The 23,069-nt window shown below is 36.2% G+C and overlaps 1 protein-coding gene across 1 annotated transcript; it reads left to right on the top strand.

Annotated features, from left to right (window-relative positions):
• Positions 1-1,166: 1,166 nt before the first annotated feature.
• Positions 1,167-22,507, top strand: tyro3 (TYRO3 protein tyrosine kinase). The gene is made up of 19 exons (XM_053510243.1): positions 1,167-1,504; positions 3,434-3,617; positions 6,970-7,070; positions 7,409-7,579; positions 9,893-9,979; positions 11,272-11,384; positions 11,834-12,014; positions 12,676-12,818; positions 14,258-14,396; positions 15,305-15,431; positions 15,554-15,648; positions 15,755-15,850; positions 16,108-16,188; positions 16,294-16,386; positions 16,781-16,902; positions 17,172-17,281; positions 17,430-17,589; positions 17,990-18,126; positions 20,922-22,507. The coding sequence occupies exons 1-19, from the start codon at positions 1,447-1,449 to the stop codon at positions 21,337-21,339; spliced, it is 2,616 nt and encodes an 871-aa protein (XP_053366218.1). The 5' UTR covers positions 1,167-1,446; the 3' UTR covers positions 21,340-22,507.
• The last annotated feature ends 562 nt before the right edge of the window (positions 22,508-23,069 follow it).

Below are 23,069 nucleotides of genomic sequence, written 5' to 3'. Positions count from 1 at the left end.
AAATACAATGGTAGAACTCTACCATAGTGTGGTACAAATATTAAATTAGCAAATAAGTACCATGGTACTTGTGCCATAGTTAAATTTCCTATGCGTTGGTACAGTTTGACAGATGACATGCTCAGTCTGGGTGTGTGTGAGTGAGCTGATGAAGGGTTGTTGAGGTAGAGAAAGTGGTTTAGAATTCAGGTTGTAATTATAACTGTAAACTTTTTAAAGGCATGTAGTATTTTTATTACTGTTCATCTCTAACCTATTTGTTATAACAAAGTCTGAATAACAAAATAGCCTGCTTACTCTGCTAGAAGCAAAAGCATATTTTTTGCTCATAAAAAAATTATTTATTTATATCCATTGTCCCTGACAAATAAACTTATATATTACTTAAGGCAAATTACAGACTATTATCCTTTCTCTGTTTGGTCTCTGGAGTTCTAGTCTGCCGTGTACTTGTCCTTTTCACTCACTCTAGTGTTGTTATTATGTCTAAGTTTTTTTAATCTCTCTTCTTTTCTTCCCATTTTTTTCTTAATTTTTTTTTTTTTTAACTTGTGTATTGAATCTTTGACACTGACTGGTGATAATTTATATATTCTGTTTAAAGATTTCAAACAGTGGCATGTTAGTTGTTTATAATTTAACTAATGAAAGAATTAAAGAAAGAAAGAAAGAAAGAAAGAAAGAGAGAAAATGACGTCCCTGTTTGTTCTTCACGGTTTCTTTCTGTTCCAGTTCTTCAGTTGATTTCCAAACATTCAGAGATAGTGATTATGTGCATAAGCATTTTCTTTAAACAGAGGATTTGAACAACACACACACACACACACAACTGGCATACGTCGATAATGATGAATGCAGCATCACTTGCAGCTACTGTATATGTCCATATTAATTGTACTGCTTGCGATGTTACGATCTATTTGCTACACAAATTTTGTCCACTAGATGTCAGTACAATGAGCCCTTAAATGAAGCACTTAGTGAGACCACCTTTTGTGAGACTATTGGGTGGGAAACCTCGTCACCTAAATGAGCGCCTGCAGTAGGCCTTGGGTCTTGTTTTGCATAACTTTAGTCGAAGATGTTAATAAGGAACACTAGGGGGCGACAGCGGGCATTTAACAATAATGTAATTTTGCTCTAAGGAGGAAAAACAGTGGGGAGTCTCCAGTAGCGTCCGGAGCCGCCGTGCTGCTTGCTTCGCGACTTTGCGAGTAGTTTATCGATTAGAAATGTAGAGCTTAGTTTTACTTCTGAACTTTAGAGTGTAACGCGTTTTTGTACACCCGTACACCTTTAAATTATCAAGGTTTCCTCAAAAGTTTCTCTGTGCTGGAGCCGGTCTCGGTGTGTACTGTAGCTGATGGGCTCCTGTTCCTCCTGTAGCGAGAAAGTTCAGTCCGAGTAAAGTTGTTTAAATCAGCGCTTTTATAAGATTATGCTGAAATGGGGATTTATCTATGGATGATACTCATTCTGTTACACTACACTTCCAGAGTTCAAGGTAAGTGCATTTGTTTTCCAGACAGATTAAACTAAATCTATAAACCCTTTTAGTTGTAAACAGTTGTTTAATGATGAGATTATCTTTAAACTACAGTCAGGATTTAGTTATTGGGAAACTTAAAAAAATAAATAAATACAAATAAAATGTTCAGTGGATACAGTGATTTGATATTAAATCTATAAAGCGCTGTAAAAAGTATTTACTTTTTTTATTTACTTTATTATTTACCTTTTTATTTACTTTTTTGCATATTTGTTACACTATTTAATTGAGCTCATCAAACAAATTTTAATATTACACAAAGATAACTTTAGTAAATACAAAATGCAGTTTTTAAATGATGATTTTCTTTCATAAGAGAAAAAAAGCTGGCCAAACCTGCCTGGCCTTATGTTAAAAAGTAATTACCTCTAAACCTTATAACTGGTTATGCCACCCTTGGCGGCAACAAGTGCATTCAAGCAGTTTGCAATAAATGGCGATAAGTCTTTAACATTGCTGTGGAGGAATTTTGGCCCGTTCTTCTTTGCACAATTGTTTTAACGACCTGTTTAGGGTCATGCCACAGCATCTTAATCTAATTTAAGTCCGGACGTTGACATTTTTGGTCTGTCCATGGCCATGTTGGGCGATGGATACTCCCCACACTGCAAATATATATCTCTCGTTTTCGTTCTCGTTCTCGATCGTCAGTTACACACAACGGTCAGTTTGGAAGCACAAGTTACCCTTACCCTTCTTTGGACTGTAAAACCAGAGTAGCTGGAGGAAACCCAAGTATGGGGACGACATGCAAACTCCAGGCACACAAACCCCGAGGTGGGAATCGAATCCGGACCATGGAGGTAACAGTGCTAACCACTAAGCAACCACATATGCAAACTTCTTTAGCATGGTATACAATACCTTCCTTACTGTACCACCTGTAATCATTTGCTCATTTGCACCCATTGTAACTAATCTAACGCTCTATATACTATTTATATATGCAAATTATTCTGCACTGTGAAAATGCACTTCTGGTTAGATGCTAACTTTATTTCGTTGCCTTGTACCTTTGTGTGCAGTGACAATAAAGTTGGAGCTAATCTAAGCCACTGTGCTGCTGGAGATTAACTGGGCCACTCCAAAACCTTATTTTTATTTTGTAATTTTTTTGGAACCATTCAAATGCACACTTGCTGGTGTGTTTGAAACATTCTCCTTTAGGATTTTCTGGTAGAACGCAGAATTAATGGTTCCATCAATTATGGCAAGTTGTCTAGGTTCTGAAGTCACAGACCATCACAATACCACCACCTTTTACTTCTACCAATTACTTTTTAACATAGGGCCAGGTAGGTTTGGACAACTTTTTTCTCATAATAAAGGAAATGCTCATTTAAAAACTGCATTTTGTATGTACTTGGGTTACGTTAGTGTAATATAAAAATTCTTAGATAAGCTCAATCATCTATGTGTGACAAATATGAAAAAAGAAAATCCTTTTTTTCACAGCACTGTAGATATTCCATGCATACTGTATAACACATGTTTACATGTAACATGTAGAAATCAGTCTAAATTATTTACATGCACAAGAGCATTGTTGTTCTCTCATCAAGCGCACTGTATTTAATTTAATAGGTTTTCTGTAATAGTTACTAATGTGTATCGATTGTGGTGTTTTGCATTGTTAAAGCCACAGTACAAAGCATTCATCTTACTGCAGATAGCATTACATCTGCTTATGTGACTCAGATCCTGGACTGTGTGAAGGGCAGTGCTGTAGATCAGGCACAATAGACAGCACAGATTCGGAAACAAAAGCTCCCTAAGTACTGCAATATGTTCTCCAAAGATGCTTCCCAAAATCAGTACACTGAATGTCATTCACAAGAAAGAAATGTTGTGATGGTCATATCTGGCCTGTGTGCTGTCTGTCAGGGTTGAAGTTTACCAAGAACCCAGCCAACCTCACAGTAACCCAAGGTAACGTGGCCCGTCTTGGCTGTGCTGTTGAGGGCTTAATGGAGCCAGAGATCGTGTGGATGAAGGATGGAGAAAAACTGTACAGCATGGACCAGATGTACATCACTATAGACACCTATCACTGGGAGACATATCACAGGTAAGAGAGCTATTAGAGTATCTGTACTTTCTGCAGGGTTCACACAAGGGGAAAGAACTGCATGATGTTTACTAAGGCAGATGAAAAATAATGATTATATACAATATAGATTTAAGGTTTTTAGTATATTTTTAAAATGAACATGGAACTTTTTCAATAGAATTAAATAAGTATTTATCAGCCTGTTGTTTAAGGAACTATATGGTTTCCAACCAAGTTTTTTCTCCACATAAGGTACCGGGTTAATGGTAAGAGGTATGTTCTTTAAACATTTAATGAGGAACTGTGACTAGGCTTTTCAATATATGTCACAGCAGCAATATTATTTTAACAAAGCATAATTATTTTTTTTTCACACAGAATGACTGTTTAAGAATCCACAAACCTTTTTTCTATGCTATTATACAATTAAAATGGCCTTTAAGGTACACATATCTGCAGATTTTGTATACATGTATCTTTTGTCAGGATTAGTGTATTGAAATATACTCTAAAAAAGGTTTTAACCCAAAAGGGAAAATTCTGAAGAAACATGTAGAAAAAAAAAAAAAACGATACAAGTCTGTCTGTGGAAAATCACTGGTGAATGAATGTCACTAGGTGGGAAATGTTGTATATTCATATCGCATGTAGGCACATACTGGTGGGTAAACCGAATTTAAAAACTTAATTTGTAAAAATATATTTTACATTTTTAGCCCCTCTTATCAGGGAGGGTGGTGCCCCAGCGCCCCCTATGGGCCGGCCGCCACTGGCGGGAGATATGGTTCGTCCTCACAGGTTTCAATAAATCAGTCTTTGAGCACGATGATAGAAAATTGATGTCCTGTAAAGCTGTCTCGATGGTGAATGATTCTAATTTCGGAAAATCCTCAACAGGACAGGGTATACAGTCCAGTACAGCTCTGAGACAAAATAGCACCCACTGAAATGCGCAGTAAATACCATGTAGCGTTGTCCTTGCCATGTTGTCATCCCAGGCTGCCAGTAAACTGCGTCACTGTGATTCTCCTTGCGAAGGTGCAGTCTTGTGAGAGTATTATGTGGAACCAAAACACCAAACCTGTGTTAGGTTTTTTATGCTTTACATTGTACATTTTTGCATTAATAGTGCATTTTGTCACTTTGTCAGACTTGCAAACGAATCCGACATACAAACCTGCTCATGGAACAGAACTCATTTGTAAGTCGTGGATTTAATGTACTGTCCTCTTTAAAACATACGTCTCATGACTCTCCCCCTTTGATAATTGAGCATAGTTACAGTACAGATCTTGTCAGTAAACCATGAGGGCAAAAACAAAACAAATAGTTTATTAATCATAGCTAATGTAACATGTTCAATTAATCAGGTTATTAATTTGAGGTCATAAAACCGACGCGGGACATAAGACATGGGAATTTAAAATGGTATGGGAAAACATGTAAGGGGATGGAGTTGTGGATAAATGAAAGATTTTGCTGACGGTGCTTCTGTTTAGAGCCTGTTGTTCCAGTTTGACATAGATTGCCTCTTTAAAACTTGCTGACCTTTTTATCTAGATTGTGTATACCCTGCAGAAAAATAGACCGGAATAGTTCCTGCTAGCTGCACATGTGTAAGCAGTGAGATCATACTGTATTTGTTTTTGCTCTCTAGCAAGACCAGGTTTACCAAAAAAGGTTTTCTTTTCTGTTCTGTAAAGTCTCACTCACTAAACCAACATCAAGCAGCTCAATCAACATGCATCATTAAGGTTTTTATTTTTATTTTTTTTAAATAAGGTGTTGTTTTTCCTATGTTGTCCCAAGGGGGAGTGGTTATTTTGATGACCCATATAACAACAAATAATAATCATCATAAGAAAATGTTCACCTTCCAGTTTCAACCTACTGTATAAGCCAGCTATGCACCATAATAGGAAAACTATTAACTAACAAGGATCATGGTGAAAATGGGTTTCCTTCAGAATACATGAAGCCCGCTAGCTGCAGCTTTTTTGAAAGATGCACATGCTGCAGTACAGAGCACTGTCTATCTACTTACCCTGTTTCCCATGCATGCGCTTACAAATGCTGTTATTGGCTATAGCTCATGATTGGGGATAGACAGGGGAGAGAGAGAGTGGCCAATTTTGCTTTCTTGACTTTTGGCCAGGGTTGGCTCATAGTCTTTTGTCAAAGATCTACTCCAGAAATAACTGTGTGGATTTCTCACTGGATTGCACATATATTTAGTGAAGTTCTGTTTTTTTTTTCTATTTTTTGGAGTTTCTCTTTAAGTGTTTTGCCCAGTCTGAGATACAATAGAATGGGGTTGGCTTACGCCCAAACAGGTGGATAACAGTTTTTTTTAGTTGACCCCGATTTTAATTTTTCTTTTGTCTGGTATTCTTATTAAACGTTTTTACTTTTGTAAAAGAGTAGCAAGATGCAACATGTACACCTGACCAGAAAAATCCTGATAGAAACTGTGGGAGTGGAGAGGAGGTGCTGCTGCTTAATCAGCTTTACTTCGCTTTTGCCCTTTTGAGTCTGCAAATAAGAAACTCACAGCACTTATCCTGGACCATTAGGTGGAAAAGGACATCGCTTGGTAGAGTTGGTTTAGTAGAGTTGAAAGCCACGTGTTGGCCATGAGTAATGCCCAGGCTGTCATGAATGTGGTTATGTGTACCAGATGCTGTCATTTCTGCTAATCCTTGACGTTCTAGAGTTTTTGGCAGGTCTTTCAGAGCAGGTTATGAATAAAACACTATTTAGTTCAATTCAGTTTTATTTATATAATGTTTTAGCACTGGTCAATTTAACAAAGCTGCTCATGTAATTAAATGTCTTAGAATTTAAAACATGGAACTGAGGTTAAAAGTGTGAGGAAATATGTCTAAATTATAATTGTAAGTTTGTCCCTGATGAGCAAGCCAAGGGGTGACGGTGGCAAGGAAAAACTTCCTGAGATGACAATAGAAAGAAACTATGAAAGGAACTAGACTCAAAAGGTAACCCATCCGCATTTTAGTGACATCAGATAGCAGGGATTGATCTGCAGTCGTACTGTGTGTTAGGAGGTTGGAGGTTCCTATGAAGAGAGCAGCAATGATTAATCTGTAAGGATCTATCTATATGTGTATGAGACACCAATTCTTTTGGTTTCAGATATTCATAATTTATGCTCCTCAGGCATTTGTGAATGATGTGACATAAGATATACCTTTATTCGTCCCCTTATAATTATGACTTACAGTATTCACCCCGCCTTAACAAAAGTACTGAGAATATATCTGTTTAGATGGACACATTTGTATTGTACTGTCTTTTTCTTCTCATGGATTTATTTATTCACATAAGCATGTGCATTATCAATTATTTTCAGTATAAAATCAGTCCAGCAGCAGGATGCTGGGAAATACTGGTGTGAGGTTGAGCATCATGGTACAGTCATCTCCTCTGAGCCAGCCTGGATCACAGTGGAAGGTAAACCAATACTTTGTGTCTGTTTACTCTCCAGCTGCACATTTTCTCCAACATATTGCAATTAAAAGATGCTGAGCTGCTCTATTAAAAAGAGCTGGGGTCTATAAACAGACCGGAGAATGCATTAGATTAGATTACACTGTTATTACTCTAAAATGCTCCTCTTTAAACTGTTTGCTATGTCTAACTATATGGAACTGATTCATTTGGTCATTGATATATATATATATATATATATATATATATATATATATATATATATATATATATATTATCATAATGTTAATCATTTGGTGAAGGTGACTTATAGTTTTATGTTCTTTCTGATTGCGCTTCAGGCGTACCTCACTTTACATTGGAACCACAGGATATAGCAACATTTCCAGGTGTTCCCTTTAACCTGTCGTGTGAAGCTGTTGGGCCTCCAGAACCCGTGCAAGTGCTCTGGTGGCTGGCAGGAGAACAAAAAGGGGATTTCAGGCCCTCTCCATCTGTCCTCCGGGTAGAAGGTAACTCACCCTGTCCCTGGTTTTCTGAGAAAAATTATTGTTATGTGAAACTTTGAAACAGTGTCAAGGACATATTATATATCTGCATTCTTCAAGATAGGAGCATTGCTGTCATAACATTATGACTAACGCATTGCATGTGATGTTTTGATGGGTCAATTTGAATTGTAAACTTAAGTTCAAAAGTCAGGTTGTATAAAAAATTACACAGACATTTTTTCACATCCATCTTTCTGTTTGAGAACTATAGCTCTACATGTTACTGGTCATATGAAGAGAACAGGGCTGTTCCTTTATTATTGTAAAGTTAGTATGCATTGCAATACACTCCCAGCTTTGTTTGCCTCTGTTTGTTTAGGATTTTGAAAAAGCTGAATGTCATTCGAAACTTCAATATACTGCGTACCTAGCGAGTATATGGCAGTCGGTTATTGGGCATTTTTTATATAAAGTAGGCAGGCTGAGATATTCAATGTTAGATGTTGATGATTCTCAGATGGTGCCGGAAATCATATTGTACTTTTACCAAAACAGCAGCAATGAACAGCTGGGCGGTTACACCCATGCTTTAAGCCAACTCTAAGACGTAATCAGAATTTAATACATGTTTAAAATGCTTCTAAAATGATTTAAAAATGACTTCTGTTTAATTGTCAGAACAGCAAACCCACTTTGGGTAGATTTTTCCTTTAATATATCACATCTCTGGATCTTTGTTCAGAAAATACAGCTATTTTACAGCAGTTTAATGTCAAAACTGACAACCAAAATATATCAGCAACTTAAGGCCTGGCTATCTACTTTTTAGTTATGTTAGGCTTCTAAGATAGAACCATACATATCTATCCTTATTGTCTTGTGTACCTTACACTCCTGTGCACTGGTTTAAGCATCAGCAGGGACAGTGAGGAGAGGAAGTATGTTGTGTACACACAAATGCTATTTATACTTTTTACTAAGTATTTTATTTCTGATCAGAACTAGCTGATAGTCATCAAATGTTTTCTGTAAGTCACAGACAGTTTATTATTCCACCCTAACAGACTATTTGGGGTTTACTGCACAATATTTTGGCAACACTGTGTTGATATGCTACTTTCTCCAATTTTGTCTTAAACTGTTTGTTTACTTTTATTATGCACAGGGAATAATCTATCAAAGTAGCTGCCATAGTGCTAAAACTTGACCCATTTAAACTGTCTGCTTCAAAATTATTGGCACCCCTGGTAAAGATGTGGTCATATCCTGCTAAAATATAACCTTAAATTTATCTAATCTTTTATAAATGTAATTATATGTACTGTATCACAATCATTGTCACAGCTGGATCTAGGACCTTGATTTATTTTGGAAAATAACATCACTAGGTTTATTCTCTAATGATGGATGAGATTTATTCATTTATTAATCTCCAGTAAAACATTTATCCACGGAAAACTGCAAACTGGGATTTTTACCAAAGGTACGGTGAGGTTTATATTGGATTTCAACTTGTGTAAATGTTCAAATGCACCTAATATAGTGCATCATACAAATGAGCTAGTCTGTTTTTTCCCATTGGGTTCCTATTTCACCATTTAAATTTTATTTTATTTTTTTCATTTAAAAGAACCAGACAACAAAATCTTTGTAGTCATATAATTTCCTTATCACTTTTTTTTATTATTTGGCTTATTGTCTATTAGGCTCGTGGGCAATGGTGGCACATTGGGCAGTAGTGGCTCAGGTGGTACAGGATGACTTCTTGCATCTCAGAGAGTCTATTTCAAGTTTACACTTTGGTGTTAGTCAGAATTTATTGTGATACTGTTATGGCTATTGTAGGTTTAAACACTAGGTGACTAAAGAGAGGCCAGTAAAATATCCCAGCAGTGGCATTCAGTGAATCTACCATTGCATTTTGGTTCCCTTTATCCTTGTGCAGTTCCTGTCTTTGGCTTTCAGCGATTGTTTATATATTCCACCATCCCATTATATCTTTTCTGTTACACAACAGCTCCTACTTCTTTTATTGCTGTGAATTGCATTACAGAAATCAATAGACCCCAGACAAACTTTCCATATTTAGATGGTGTTAAGGAGTAAGTGAATTATCACATGGGTTTTTCCTACTTGCGTAGAGTGTGTATGTGTCTTGTGTCATCTTAGCTGCAACTTAAGAAGAATGTTTAGCAGATATTTTAATCTTATCTTTCAATGTTGCTGCCCGGTGGCCTATAGCTAAATGTGCTCAATGTAGCTGTTTAACAAGGTTAAAGGGTATCAGAGACAAAATCACATGCACACTAACTATTCACTCTCTAATTGCTCTAGGTGTAAATGACAGCATAAAATTTTACTGTGAAGCCAAGAATGCAAGAGGTATTTCTGTCTCACGGACTGGCACCGTGTTTATTAAAGGTAAGCAGGGTTTATCTTTATCTAACACAAATGATAAAGCATGGCTAAGAGCTGTGTAATGGGTAAGAAAAATTCTTACAGCTTGTCGAGAAGTAAGAAAACTAGACACCTACAATTGGATTGAATGTTTTTTCCATACTGTAGCTATATAATTTTGTGTCAGTAGAACAAAAAGGCGAAACCTCTTCAACCATTACAAGGCTTCTGTGAACAAAGAGAGGTACATGAAGACATAGTCTGCCAAGGTTGGAGTACAAATCTCAAGTGTCCTGTACTGTACATACCGCAGAGCTCAACCTCACAGAACTAAAACACCTACTAAAACGGGCATATGAGGCAGTATAAGAAGCATACAGTAAATATACACTGGCTTTGTAAATGTAAACCAATCAAAAGCCCATCAGACATAAAACTTATCGTAATATATTTCTTATTAATGCAATTATCTAATCAACAAATCACATGGCAGTTGCTTCAATGCATTTAGGGGTGTGGTCCTGGTCAAAACAATCTCCTGAACTCCAAACTGAATGTCAGAATGGGAACAAAAGGTGATTTAAGCAATTTTGAGCATGGCATGGTTGTTGGTGCCAGACGGGCCGGTCTAAGTATTTCACAATCTGCTCAGTTACTGGGATTTTTACGCACAACCATTTCTAGGGTTTACAAAGAATGGTGTGAAAATGGAAAAACATCCAGTATGCGGCAGTCCTGTGGGCGAAAATGCCTTGTTGATGCTAGAGGTTAGAGGAGAATGGGTTGACTGATTCAAGCTGATAGAAGAGCAACTTGAAAAATACTGAAATAACCACTAGTTACAACCGAGGTATGCAGCAAATCATTTGTGAAGCCACAACACGCACAACCTTGAGGTGGATGGGCAACAACAGCAGAAGATATATATATATATAGCAGAAGAATATAACAGTCCACATTCTCAAACAACTAAAAAGGCAGGTAAACTTTGTTGCAGAGCTATGTGAAGTCTCTCCCAAAGCAAATCATGTAAAAAAAAAAAAAAAAAAGCTGGAAAGTTTTATTCTAATTGGGTAAATCGCCATCTTCTCGCAGCTTGCACTGATTGACAGTTAATAAGCAGAGAAATGGCAGCAGCAACTAATGCAACGTCTTGGTTTTCATGAATGCTTAAGATCCATACTTCCAAAACTTTAATTTGTTTCTCATGTGTATACTTTTTTAAATTAAGTATAAATGTAATAAAGTGTTTGTATTAAAGTTTAAGTGTGTTTTGTATTAAAATAGAAGTCATACTTCTTTTCTTTATTTTTCAGTATCTCCCGATTTTCCTACTAACATACAGATTGACCAGGTGTCTAATAATGTGACTCTCATGTGGAGCCCAGGGTTCACTGGGTATTCTGACTTGTCCACCTGCACCATTCAGGTACTATACATATCCTATCAGTTAAAATGTTGTGCAATACAACTGTTAAAATTTTTTTTTCCCAGGTTAAATGATTGGGGGTATAAATGAATGAGTGCCCCTGTGCCATATAATAGCTTGTCACCCCATTCACCCCATTCCTTGTGCCCTGAGCCTCCTCATAAAGGTTCCAGGTCCCCATGACCCTACACAGGATAAATCAATTGGAAAATGAGTGAATGAGCTTCTGTTAGGAGTACAGCTGTTCATCCAAGGATTAGGGTGTGAATCTTGCAAAACAAAACGTCACAGACTAGGATGCCTACCCAAAACCACTTGTTTGAAAAGATTCTAAAATTAGTTTGAATGTACATTTGTTAGGTATAAGCCTTTTGTGAGTATTTCCTGAAGTCTTTGTCATGAATAGACTCTCTCCTTCTCATTCCCTGACCTCCCCAATCTGTTTGCAGATGTCTAAGAGCTCAGGGAGAAAGATAAAACTTCCTGACCAGCAAGTTACAGTGCCACCCTTCCATCACACGGTTGCTGGACTCAGCAGTCACTCCAATTATAGCTTTCGAATCCGCTGTGGCAATGAGGTTGGGTCCTCCCCTTTTTCTCCTTGGATGGACTTTCAAACTTCAGAAGCAGGTATACACACCTTGTGATAAGAAGTGATGAATCATCAGTGCATGTTGATGTGTTTGTCATTAAGTACTTTACTGTAACACAGATGTTTAAGAAGCGGTGAGAAAGGTGAAAAGGTCAGAGTCTTACACCATCTACGATGTGTCTCCTTCCATAAATGACAATGTTAATTTTAGTTTGTTTTAATCTAAAAAAAGACAAACCAGGCCAACTGTGAGACTTCAGCAAAGCCTGTTAATAGCTCTATATTGTGAGCTGTTGAAGAGTAAATAAACAGTCCTTAGGTGAACCTGGCAGTTTTGTTTTTCTTCCCAGAATTGGGCTCTTGGCCCTCTACAGCTGTTGTTGGGGGTGGAGAGAAGGGTTGGTCTGGTTGGCTGGAGGAGCAGTAGGGGTTTCTGCTGTTGATCTTGTTTATGTTTGTACATTGGTGAGACTGGCCCTAGTCCAGTGGATTCCAGCCTCGCTGGTACAATGCGCTTTTGTGTGTGTCCCAAATCCATCTTAATGCTGGGCTTATGCAGGGCTTGGCACTGCTGCCACCCACTGCTCAGGACTGATATTACCTTCTTCAATGGTTTTAAATTATGTAATTTAAATCTTCAGAGTTATTATGATAATTATTATATGGTCACTACAGTCTATGTCTGCCTCTTATATACAGTGCCCTCAGCTTCGCCCAAGAACCTAAGCTTTCAGTTGACAGAGCAGCAGCTCACCCTGACCTGGGCAGCGCTCGAAGGAGAGGACCTGAATGGACGACTGCTGGCCTATAAGCTGCAATGGAATGTGGGAGGAGAGAGCCAGGTACATTGAAGTAAAGACATGACCTTAAAGCACACTAGATGTAAGGAAGACATGCAGTGAGCCAGTGTTTATTTCGTAGTCATTTTATGTCAATAGTTGGCATCTGAAAACTGAGAACTGGCATAAAAGTAATACTACTCCTTAAAACTGTTTTAATATCTGTACACCATATGTTTTCGGACAGCAATAATTTTATATAGGCCAAAGTTTTATTTTACATTGGTCAGAAACAGACTATAATTTGCTACACCTGTATTCATAGATATTAAAAATTTTTCTTGTGATAGTCAAATGAACTTGAATTTATGTTAAAGTGGACTTGTTGAGGGTGGTGTAATGTGATGATGTTAAGCAGAGTTTATTTTATCCCCTTAATTTATTTTTTTTCTATAACAACACATCCTGATAAGTTTTACTTTCCTCAAACTAAAGCAGTTTTATAGATTATAAATTTTAAAGAAGATAATTTTTAAAGTATTGTAGCGTTTTTACGCCGGGAAGAATGCTGGAGAGACGAGTGAGCTTATTTGCTACCCAATGCAATGGCTGGGAGTACTTTATTAAGCACACAGCATGTAAGGCATGAGCAGCACCTTCACTCAGGAGCCTACATCCAATTCAGCACTAGCTTGAACTGGAGCACACGTCACACAAACAGGGCCGAAGCCACCAACCCAAACACCTTTCCCCAACATGGTGAACACACACCGACATCCCCGCAAGGCATGCTGGTCGTCAGCCGCCGCCAAAGTATTAATAACATATTGTAGTTTTTACATTTCTTTTTGTGGAACATCCATACATGATTCCATTCTGTTTTTACTTACTTTATAACTGCTGGAAACACTTAACCACCTGAACAACCCTCTTCTCTTCTCTTCTCTTCTTATCAAAGAAAAAATGTAGCTTGTTATTTTATAGGAAAAAAAGTAGAAGTTCCACAGAACTAATAAGGACAATTGTCCTTATTAAATAAGAACATGCAATTTATTTTTTATTAGCCCTAGATTTTGTCATGCTTCCGCCATGTTAGTCCCCAAAATTAATTTTTACCATAGGATCACTTACGCATTAGAACACTGTTATTATTATTGTGTTGTATAAACATCATTTGGGGTCTTTATTATTGTCAGAGCCATGTAAGAGTAAATTAAACGACAGCTTCTGGCCAATCAGATTTAGGAATTCTGATATAATTTGACTATTTTCTTTCTTAATATTTTGTTATAATTTTTATTCTACCAGGAACTGTTGTTAGTGCTTTTGGTGACTCATTGGAAGGGCTTAAATAATTATGAAAAAATGTATCTTCTTGTGTCAATGATGCGTGTCACATAATGACAGCTATGCCTGTTATTATTGTTTTAGAAAATATTGGCAAGGATTTCTTAATGAATTTGACACAAATTTTTAAATAACTACGCCTTGCTTGTTTCCAGGAGCCATTACTGTTTAAGGAAAACTTTGCCCATGTCTCTGGAGGTTCTCGCTTCTTCAATGCCACTTTTCAAGTGGCTGCTTGCACAGTGGTTGGATGTGGGCCCTTAAGCCAGCCAGTGCTCATTATGCCAGCTTCAGGTAAGTCTGATGAGGAATTAGGAAATCTGCTACGGTGGCATTTTGGATTAAGCGCAATTTGCTAAACGTTAACCCTTAACAGTTTTGCTAATCTCAGTTAGTACTCAGTTAGTTTGTTAGTACTGTGCTTGTGTTTATTCCTAGGGTTATAAATGTTAAATGTTATATATGCTGTAAGAAGCTACACATGCACATTATTTTACTAAATTAAAATTATAGTATGCATAATAATATGCATAGTAATATTTGCAAAATGCTAAATATGCAAAATACATATATGGTTTAATGCACCATAAATAATTAAATAGCCAAGAAACAGTTTAGTTTCTTTTTGCCTCATTACAAATGTCATGATGTTTCACTATAAGTAAATAATTTGCCCACACTCCTTTCAGCCATCTTTCATAGATAGTATGTAATGTAATAGAGACTAGCTAACTGGTACATTTGTTACAGGTTGGTACAGTTGCCTCAGATAAGATTTTAGTATCTAATTTAACAGTAATTCAGTATTTTATTTACCAATAGCCAAACCTTTCCATACCGTGACATCCTAAAGATTTAATTCCCCATTATCATTCTCACTAACAACTCTGGCTAAATATTTCCAGATACCACTCTATTCTCAAACTATAGATGTGATGGGTCCAGAACATAATGCAAATACCTTATTTTGAAATTTTCTCTCATGATTCCTGTGAAAATGATAAGAAAGTTAACATTGGAAAGATGTATGACTGCTTGCTCTCTGTAAACAAGTTTGACACAAACACCCATTGATATAACTTCAATAAATCAATAAATGAATCAATAAATGCAAGAACATGGAAGAAATTACAATTTCTTAGCATAAACCAATGTCTAATGCTCGATAAATCAACTTGTTTTGTTCTGGATCTTAATTTCAGCTGTGCAAGCTCAGTCTCCAAGAGGGCACATGTGGGTGGGTCTGCTTTTTGGACTGCTGGTGGCCACGGTTCTGGGACTTCTGCTAATGGTATTGGTACACCGCAGAAGCAAAGAGTCTCAGTTTGGGTAAGTTGGCCTAGCTAGAAACAGACTAACTGTAGGCAAATGCAACTATGGGCTATGGCTAGTTTTTAAAATATTGTGAGACTGTTCCTGTATATCAGCAAGAATTATATTCTCTTTATCAGATCTGCATTCAAGTCATCAGGGAGTGAATCTGTGGTGTCCTTTACTGCAGCAAGATCTTTCAACAGGCAGGGCTTAGAGGTCCCGGAATACACACGTATGTTTAAATGACATGAGGGTTGCCACTATAAACCCAAGCACCATAATTGCTGAATTATACACTTCAGTGAATGTGATGATTTAAAATTTTGTGTTCTCTCTAGTGGACAGTTTGGGCATCAACGATGAGTTAAAGGCCAAGTTGCAGGATGTTCTAATCTCAGAAAGGCTTCTCACTTTAGGAAACATGTTAGGAAAAGGTAAGCATTTCCATCTTAACTGCATAGTCATTTCAATATATAACATTTTGTACAGATGAGCCGTGCTTGCTTAAAGTTGGCAACAAACTTAGTCTAAATTTTACAAAACATTGTGTACCCTTCACATGCTAGACAAAACACAAACTGTCTGAAAGCAATGTGGTGCTAAATTATAGATAATTAATCTAACTATGAAAAGAAAAATTTAAGGTTCAGTCAGTGAAAATTAAAGTGAGAAATTCTTTTTTTATTTGCAGGGGAGTTTGGCTCAGTGCGAGAGGCCTTCCTCAAGATGGAGGACAGCTCGGTACAGAAGGTGGCAGTGAAGGTACTGAAAAGTAAGTAAACATTTTTCACACAATAACAACTGCAAACTAATATTAAGGCCACTGTTTGTTGTGCTTTATTATTGAATATTTATGTTCTTTTTTTATTATTAAAAGCTGATATCACCTCTTCAAGTGATATAGAGCAGTGCCTTAAAGAGGCTGCCTACATGAAGGACTTTCATCATCCCAATGTCATCCAGCTTATAGGTTTGATTTTCATTACTGAATATTAACTTTGGATGAAATACACAAATGTAACCAATTTTATACTGTAGATGCTGTATATGATATATAACGGATTGAGCCATTGCATAAACTTAAAACCTGTCCACACTTGGAAATACTCTTGTGCACAAATCTAGTGTAAAGCCTTCCCAGAAGAGTGGAAGTTATCACAGCAAAGGATGGAAAAAATATATAATGTGATGTCCAAAAAGCACACATAGGTGTAATGGTCAGATGTCCTCCACCTTTTGTCTAAATTGTATATAAATGGACAGACCTAAATCTAAAAGATCATTTAAAAAATATCTTTTGATTAAAATGCTTGTATTTTAACTAGATGAAATGTGTGTTTTCACATATGTGTTTCTTTTTACAGGTGTAAGTTTGCATAGACGGCCTCAGCAGCGGTTACCTATTCCTATGGTGATCCTTCCCTTCATGAAACACGGGGACCTGCATACTTTTCTCCTTATGTCCCGCCTGGGGGACGAACCCTTTGTGAGTGTCGCAACTCATGGTGTCTGTTTTAATAACGGAAAAAGACTAACAATGAAAGTTACTTAAAAAAATACATAATGTGTAAAGTATAGATTTCATACACAGTTATATTACATATTATATAATAAATCATAAACTAATAGATTTGTGTTCAATCATCCATTCAGCTGATGTCTGTTGTTAAAATCTCTTGCATTTATATGTCAATATTTGCTTATTAAATTCACACTTTCCATTTTTTTCCCATCCACTCTTTGTATTTTCTACAGACCCTCTCGGTACAAACTCTTGTCCAGTTCATGTTGGATGTTGCTCGGGGAATGGAATATCTTGGCAGCAAAAATATCATCCACAGGGATTTAGCTGCTCGCAACTGCATGTGAGTTTGGATAGTAACGCTTTTAACCAGTTAGATGAAGCTTTCATGAGTAGCTTCTATATACAGCAAACTATTTCATATTAAATGTTGTTTCAAATAATGGCCTACTAAGGAGAATGTCTTTTTTTGTTTTATTCATATGTTTTAGGTTGAATGAGAACATGACTGTATGTGTAGCAGACTTTGGTCTTTCCAAGAAGATCTACAGTGGTGATTATTACAGACAAGGGTCTGTCTCAAAGTTACCAGTGAAATGGATTGCACTGGAAAGTTTGGCTGACAATGTTTATACAACGCAAAGTGATGTGGTAATATGTGTGTCTATTTATGAACTGACTGTTAATAACTGTACTTTCCAGAAAACCATACAGTAGTTATAACAGTGAATTATATATTGGTCGCTGTTGATTGCTAATTTGATTAGGGAATTCACCATGTTGTCAAGTTATTATAAGAAAAAAACTATTACTGTAAAAATCGACTTTACCACATTTTAAATATGTGTTTTAACTATAATAAATCTAGGTGGAATATTGACATTTTATTAATATCAGCAATGAGACTGTAAATGAGAATATGAAATCAAACCAAAATATAGTTACAAAAATATTCTTTTACATCCACATATTTGTCATAAACTATTAGACTTTAAAAGATAGACTTTATTAGAAAGCATTGTTTCAGAATATATTGCTTTTTTCCCCTCAGTGGGCTTTTGGGGTGACCATGTGGGAGATTATGGCTCGAGGACAGACTCCTTATCCTGGGGTGGAAAACTCAGAAGTCTATGAATACCTCATTAAGGGTGAAAGGCTTAAACAGCCTCCAGACTGTCCTGATGACATGTGAGTTAAAAACCATGCTACTACACACTATTTATCTCGTACATCAGGTATTAAATGATTAAATATGACATTGTGGCTTTTCTGCACATGTGTGGTCGAATAGGTGATTCTGTGTTTATTCAAATTAACTTTACACATCAGGCTGAAAAGTTGGGTACAGCTTGAAATACTAATTAAATAACAGATGACATGACTTTTGAAGTTGTAAAAATAATGTGCTAGTGATGTATATTGTGAAAATGTGTGATTTACATTACAGTGAAACCTTGAATTGCGAGTAACTTGGTCTGCGAGTGTTTTGCAAGATGAGCAAAATTTTTAAATAAATTTTAACTTGGTTCTTCTTTCTATCACGCTGTGGGTAATCTGGATTATAGGTAATCGTCTCCCATGCTCGGTCTCAGTGCACTTGCTTTGCTCATATAGTCAACATCCGTACAAAAGTACTGTTTCTATAACACTGTGACCATGTGTCCAAGTGTAGTGACTGTTCCACTGTAACAACAGCCTCCTGAAAGAAAAAGGTTTAAAAACGGCTGTAGCAGTGCGCTTCAGTAAACAGGGAGATAAAGCTGTTTAGTGAAAATGCAAGATCACTTTTCTGCAAAATCCTCAAAAGGAGGCAAATGTCATTATAGAGGTTCCTTCCATGTGTGTGTGTGTGCATTTGTGCACGTATGTGTGTGTGTAAAAGTTGCCCTTTTCTCCTCTTTCGTCTTGTTTCAGCCACATTTTTTTTAAAAGGTAAAGTGCAGCTTAATTTGTTTTATTTTTACTTTTCATTTTGTATAAATTATTTTTGGGTTGTGGAACAAATCTTCTGAGTTTCCATTTACATTTTCTTAGAGGAAAATACGGGTGCTTTGATATACATGCACGCTTCTGGAACAAATTATGCTCACAACCCGAGGTTCAACTGTATTGAAATCAGCATTCATTTTAATGTATACATATAAAGCATTTGCACTGTTTGGTCACCAGTGGTCCAAATCCGCACAAACAGTAGAGTTAAAATATACAGTGGAACCTTGGATTACGAGCATAATTCTTTCCGGAAGTGGGGTCGTATTCCAAAACACTCATAAATTTAATTTTTCTATAAGAAATAATGGAAACTTGAATTATTCGTTCCACAGCCCCAAAAAAATAAATACATAAAAATAATTAACACAAAATATTAAGTAAAAAATGAAACTAATTAACCTGCACTTTGTCTTTTAAAAAAGTAAAAATAAATCCAGACAGATAAGTGTTTTCGTTTGTTCGCGCAGGCATTGTGTGTGTGTGAATCTGAAGTAAGCTTCCCCCCCCCCTCTTCTTACGCAATTACCCTTTCTCCACTCTTTTTAAACACGCGCAGGCACACAACGGAAACACTGGTTTATTGGTAAAATAAACATAAAATCTCTCTAATGACACTCGATTGAGCGACACACTACGGTATCACTACTGTAAAGTAAAAATAAAACAAATTAAAAATAATGAAAGAATTGTGTGTAGCTATGAAGGAAAGAGTAGGCGGGGTGTGTGTGTGTGTGTGTGTTTGTGTGTGTGTGTGTGTGGCACGGTGTCCAATGACGGGCGCGCACAGACACACAGCAGGCAAATAGCAGGCTAAGCTTTAAGCAGAGTTAGTTTTCCAATTCAAAATTTATTAAAAATCTTTGCTTGTTTTGCGGAACACTCGCAAACTGCGTTACTTGCAGTCCGAGATTTCACTGTACAGTCACAGGTTTACATTCTTTTAGCAAAAGCAGCACAACTACCACCAGTCATCTTCATAGGTAAAATAAAAAGCTAAAAGCTCTTCAGTTGCTTTTAAAGGACACTACACTTAAGCCCCTTACCACAGCAATTTACAGTGCTCGAGATAAGGTCCTGGAGAAATCTTTTTAATATATTTTTAATGAATGACTTTGGAATAACATTTCCAGGTAAAGTGACCCATTAGTTGCTTTTATGGGGTTCATTATGTTTCAGTCATTGTCCCCCAAACCAGGTCAGTCAGATTTATATAAAGTTAGGATTATAAATGTATATATTTACCTATTTATTTTATGTTACTATGATACCCATAGTATACTCAAGGGTATCATTAAACCCCTAATAAATAGAAAAATACTGCTTAAGAGGGAGAAAAATTCTACTTTTATTCATGTTCATACAGTAAAATGATTTGATGACCGTCCGTGACCTGAAATTGAAATATTTCATTAGAAATTTAAAATTTTTCACTATAGAGTACAATTTACCAATACAATAGCAGTATTTTAAAATATTTTATTTTTAACAATCTGTAAATTTCCAGCCTAATTGTTTTTATTTGTGTTGTACTGTTAACAGATTGTTAAAAATCTGATTTACAAAAATGTTACAAAATAAAACAGATTTAAAATAGGAATATATAAATTACACAGGATTTATAGAATGTACAAAATGAAATGGTAAACTTTGAAGTAAAAAAAGATAAAAATAAAAGAAAATAGGATTGTGTAGAATATGCATGCAATAAATATTTTCTTGTACATGGAGATACCACCCTACACTGGAAATTCAGTTTTATCTTGAAAAACTTATTTTACAAGTAAGTGATGAGCTAAAAAGTATGATACTTTAGACATTATGACGTATTAAAAAAAAAAACTTATTTTCAAAGTTTTATTAACGTATTTTTACAAGAAACAGAAAAATTAAATTGAAATGCATGTACATTGATCTCACTGAGGATAAAGATTTTATGGCTCAAATTCCTTTATTGCTAAAAAAAAATAATAAACATTCCTTTTTCCATTCAGTTATGAGATAATGCACAGCTGCTGGTCTCCTGTCCCTAAGTGCCGTCCCAGTTTCCAACAACTAGTGGCTCAGTTAGAGAATCTCTGGACTGAACTTTCTCCAGCAGCCACAAAGGAGACACTGCTTTACGTAAACCTGGAAGATGGAGACAGCGAGCCAGATTCTGGACTCGGGGCTACCGCTGATACACAGGGCACTTGTGAAGCACAATGGGGTGTGCCTTGGCAATGTGCAGATATGGAGGAGGATGAAAAAAACTGGCTTGTAGTGCCCTCAGGGGCTGCTCTGGCTATCGGAGGTGACTATCGCTACATTCTTGGACCATGTGGGTCGACAGACAGGGAGAGCAGACAGTCTGAGGATGGCATCTCTGAGGATATCAAAGATGATGAAGAGGATGCCATCATAAATGTGTGACTTTTTATACAACCTTTTCTGACTGAACAAATCAGACTACTGTACAAAAACAGGAGGCATTATGTAACAGCAAAGTCTGATAGACTGGAGGAACTTTTGATATCGTAAAGAACATGCTAACTATTTTGTGAGGCAACATATACCTACAGTATACAATCAGCTAATACCATGAAGTATGCATAGTTTTCAAGTTATATATTAATGTTTACAAGCAAAATTAAGTTGTCACACTAAACAGCTCTAAAAAATAACTATAAAAGTGAATTTATGAACTTTGTACCATAAGCATTGATTTACTGTAGTTGTTTCTCATTAACTGATGAATTTTCTGTTAGAAATCTGTCTTTTCCCTCGTCATGGATGATCATTGTTTGTGTAAAAATCTTTTAAAATGCCATTGCAGAGTTTGTACATCTACACAGGATTGGTGGTTTGGTGCATTACACAAATTGTGCATTTCATAAGCTTTTTTTGAATGTCCTTGTATATTAAGGGATGTTACAGTAAGTGCTGAGATGTGTATTATTGTTTTAAGCTATTTTAATGTTAAGTGGTCCACCTTTCACAAATGCTGCAGAGTTCAAGTGTGCCTTATTAGGGCAGAATAACAGATTTGATATTGTGCATGTTTGCATTTTAGTTTACCTCATTAGTGTATACGAACATTTTTTTTCCCTGTTGCATGTTTTAAATTTGTACTTTGTACGGGGCTATGTCAGTTGAAGTATTTAACATTCCTTGGCAGAAACAAATATGAACTGGGATCACAATTAGTAACTAGTGTCATATTGTCTAACAAGTTTTTTTTGTTTTGTTTTTTATTTAGTGCACATTAATACAGAAAATCACAAATGATTTGACTATGATTGTATACAGTTCAAGCTAAGCCATGCAATAATACATGTATACATAATAAGTAATATACAGGCAACAAATATCAGGTAGCATTCCATGTGGTAAAACACAGGCCAAACACTACACACAGCCTTTAGCTGACACTTGAAATATAAGAACCTTTTCGGTTATTTTTGCTTAAAAGTATTTACTGGGAAAGTTTCTCATAACAGTATTACAACAGTGATATTGCACTATCCTCAACTGAAGTGGAACATGTTTCTGTTCAATGCATAGTTCTGATTTTGAAACAATAAACATGGATTTTGTAGTAGTGTCAGTGAATTGTGATCATTTCTTATATTTAGTTGAATATAAATGACTTATATTAAAGAAATGAAGGAACATCTACAACCCAATTCTTTCTACGAGGGACATTACATATCTCATGAGAGACATAAAACTGATGAACATTTATAGAAGACTTCAAGCAAAATACTGTTTGTATTATATTTGTCAATCGATGTAGTCCATTCTGAAATACATCGATTGATGATCCTGGCTGTGGTGAGCTCCCTGCAGTCGTTCCCCACGAACATTCAGTGAATAGGAGCAAGGGCATAACTTTGGGTTTAACATTGGGTGGTTGAGATCTCCGCCCATGTGGGCGGTATCTGAGGACTCCCTTCACCCCACCCAGGAGATAGATTAGTTTATTTATTTATTATTTTTTTTTCCATTAACTAACTAAGAACTTAAAATTGTTGGTTCTTCCTTACCTCTCTTGATTGTATATTGGCATTTGTCGTGTTCGGATGATGGGATGCAACCGATTCTCACACCGGTTGGGATATTATTATATATTTTTAGTATATTATTATTATTATTATATTATT

The sequence above is a fragment of the Clarias gariepinus genome, chromosome 13 (genome assembly GCF_024256425.1).
Source record: "Clarias gariepinus isolate MV-2021 ecotype Netherlands chromosome 13, CGAR_prim_01v2, whole genome shotgun sequence".
Taxonomy (NCBI): Eukaryota; Metazoa; Chordata; class Actinopteri; order Siluriformes; family Clariidae; genus Clarias; species Clarias gariepinus.
The sequence above is the reverse complement of the archived record's forward strand: the minus strand, read 5'-3'. Positions and strand labels throughout refer to the sequence as shown.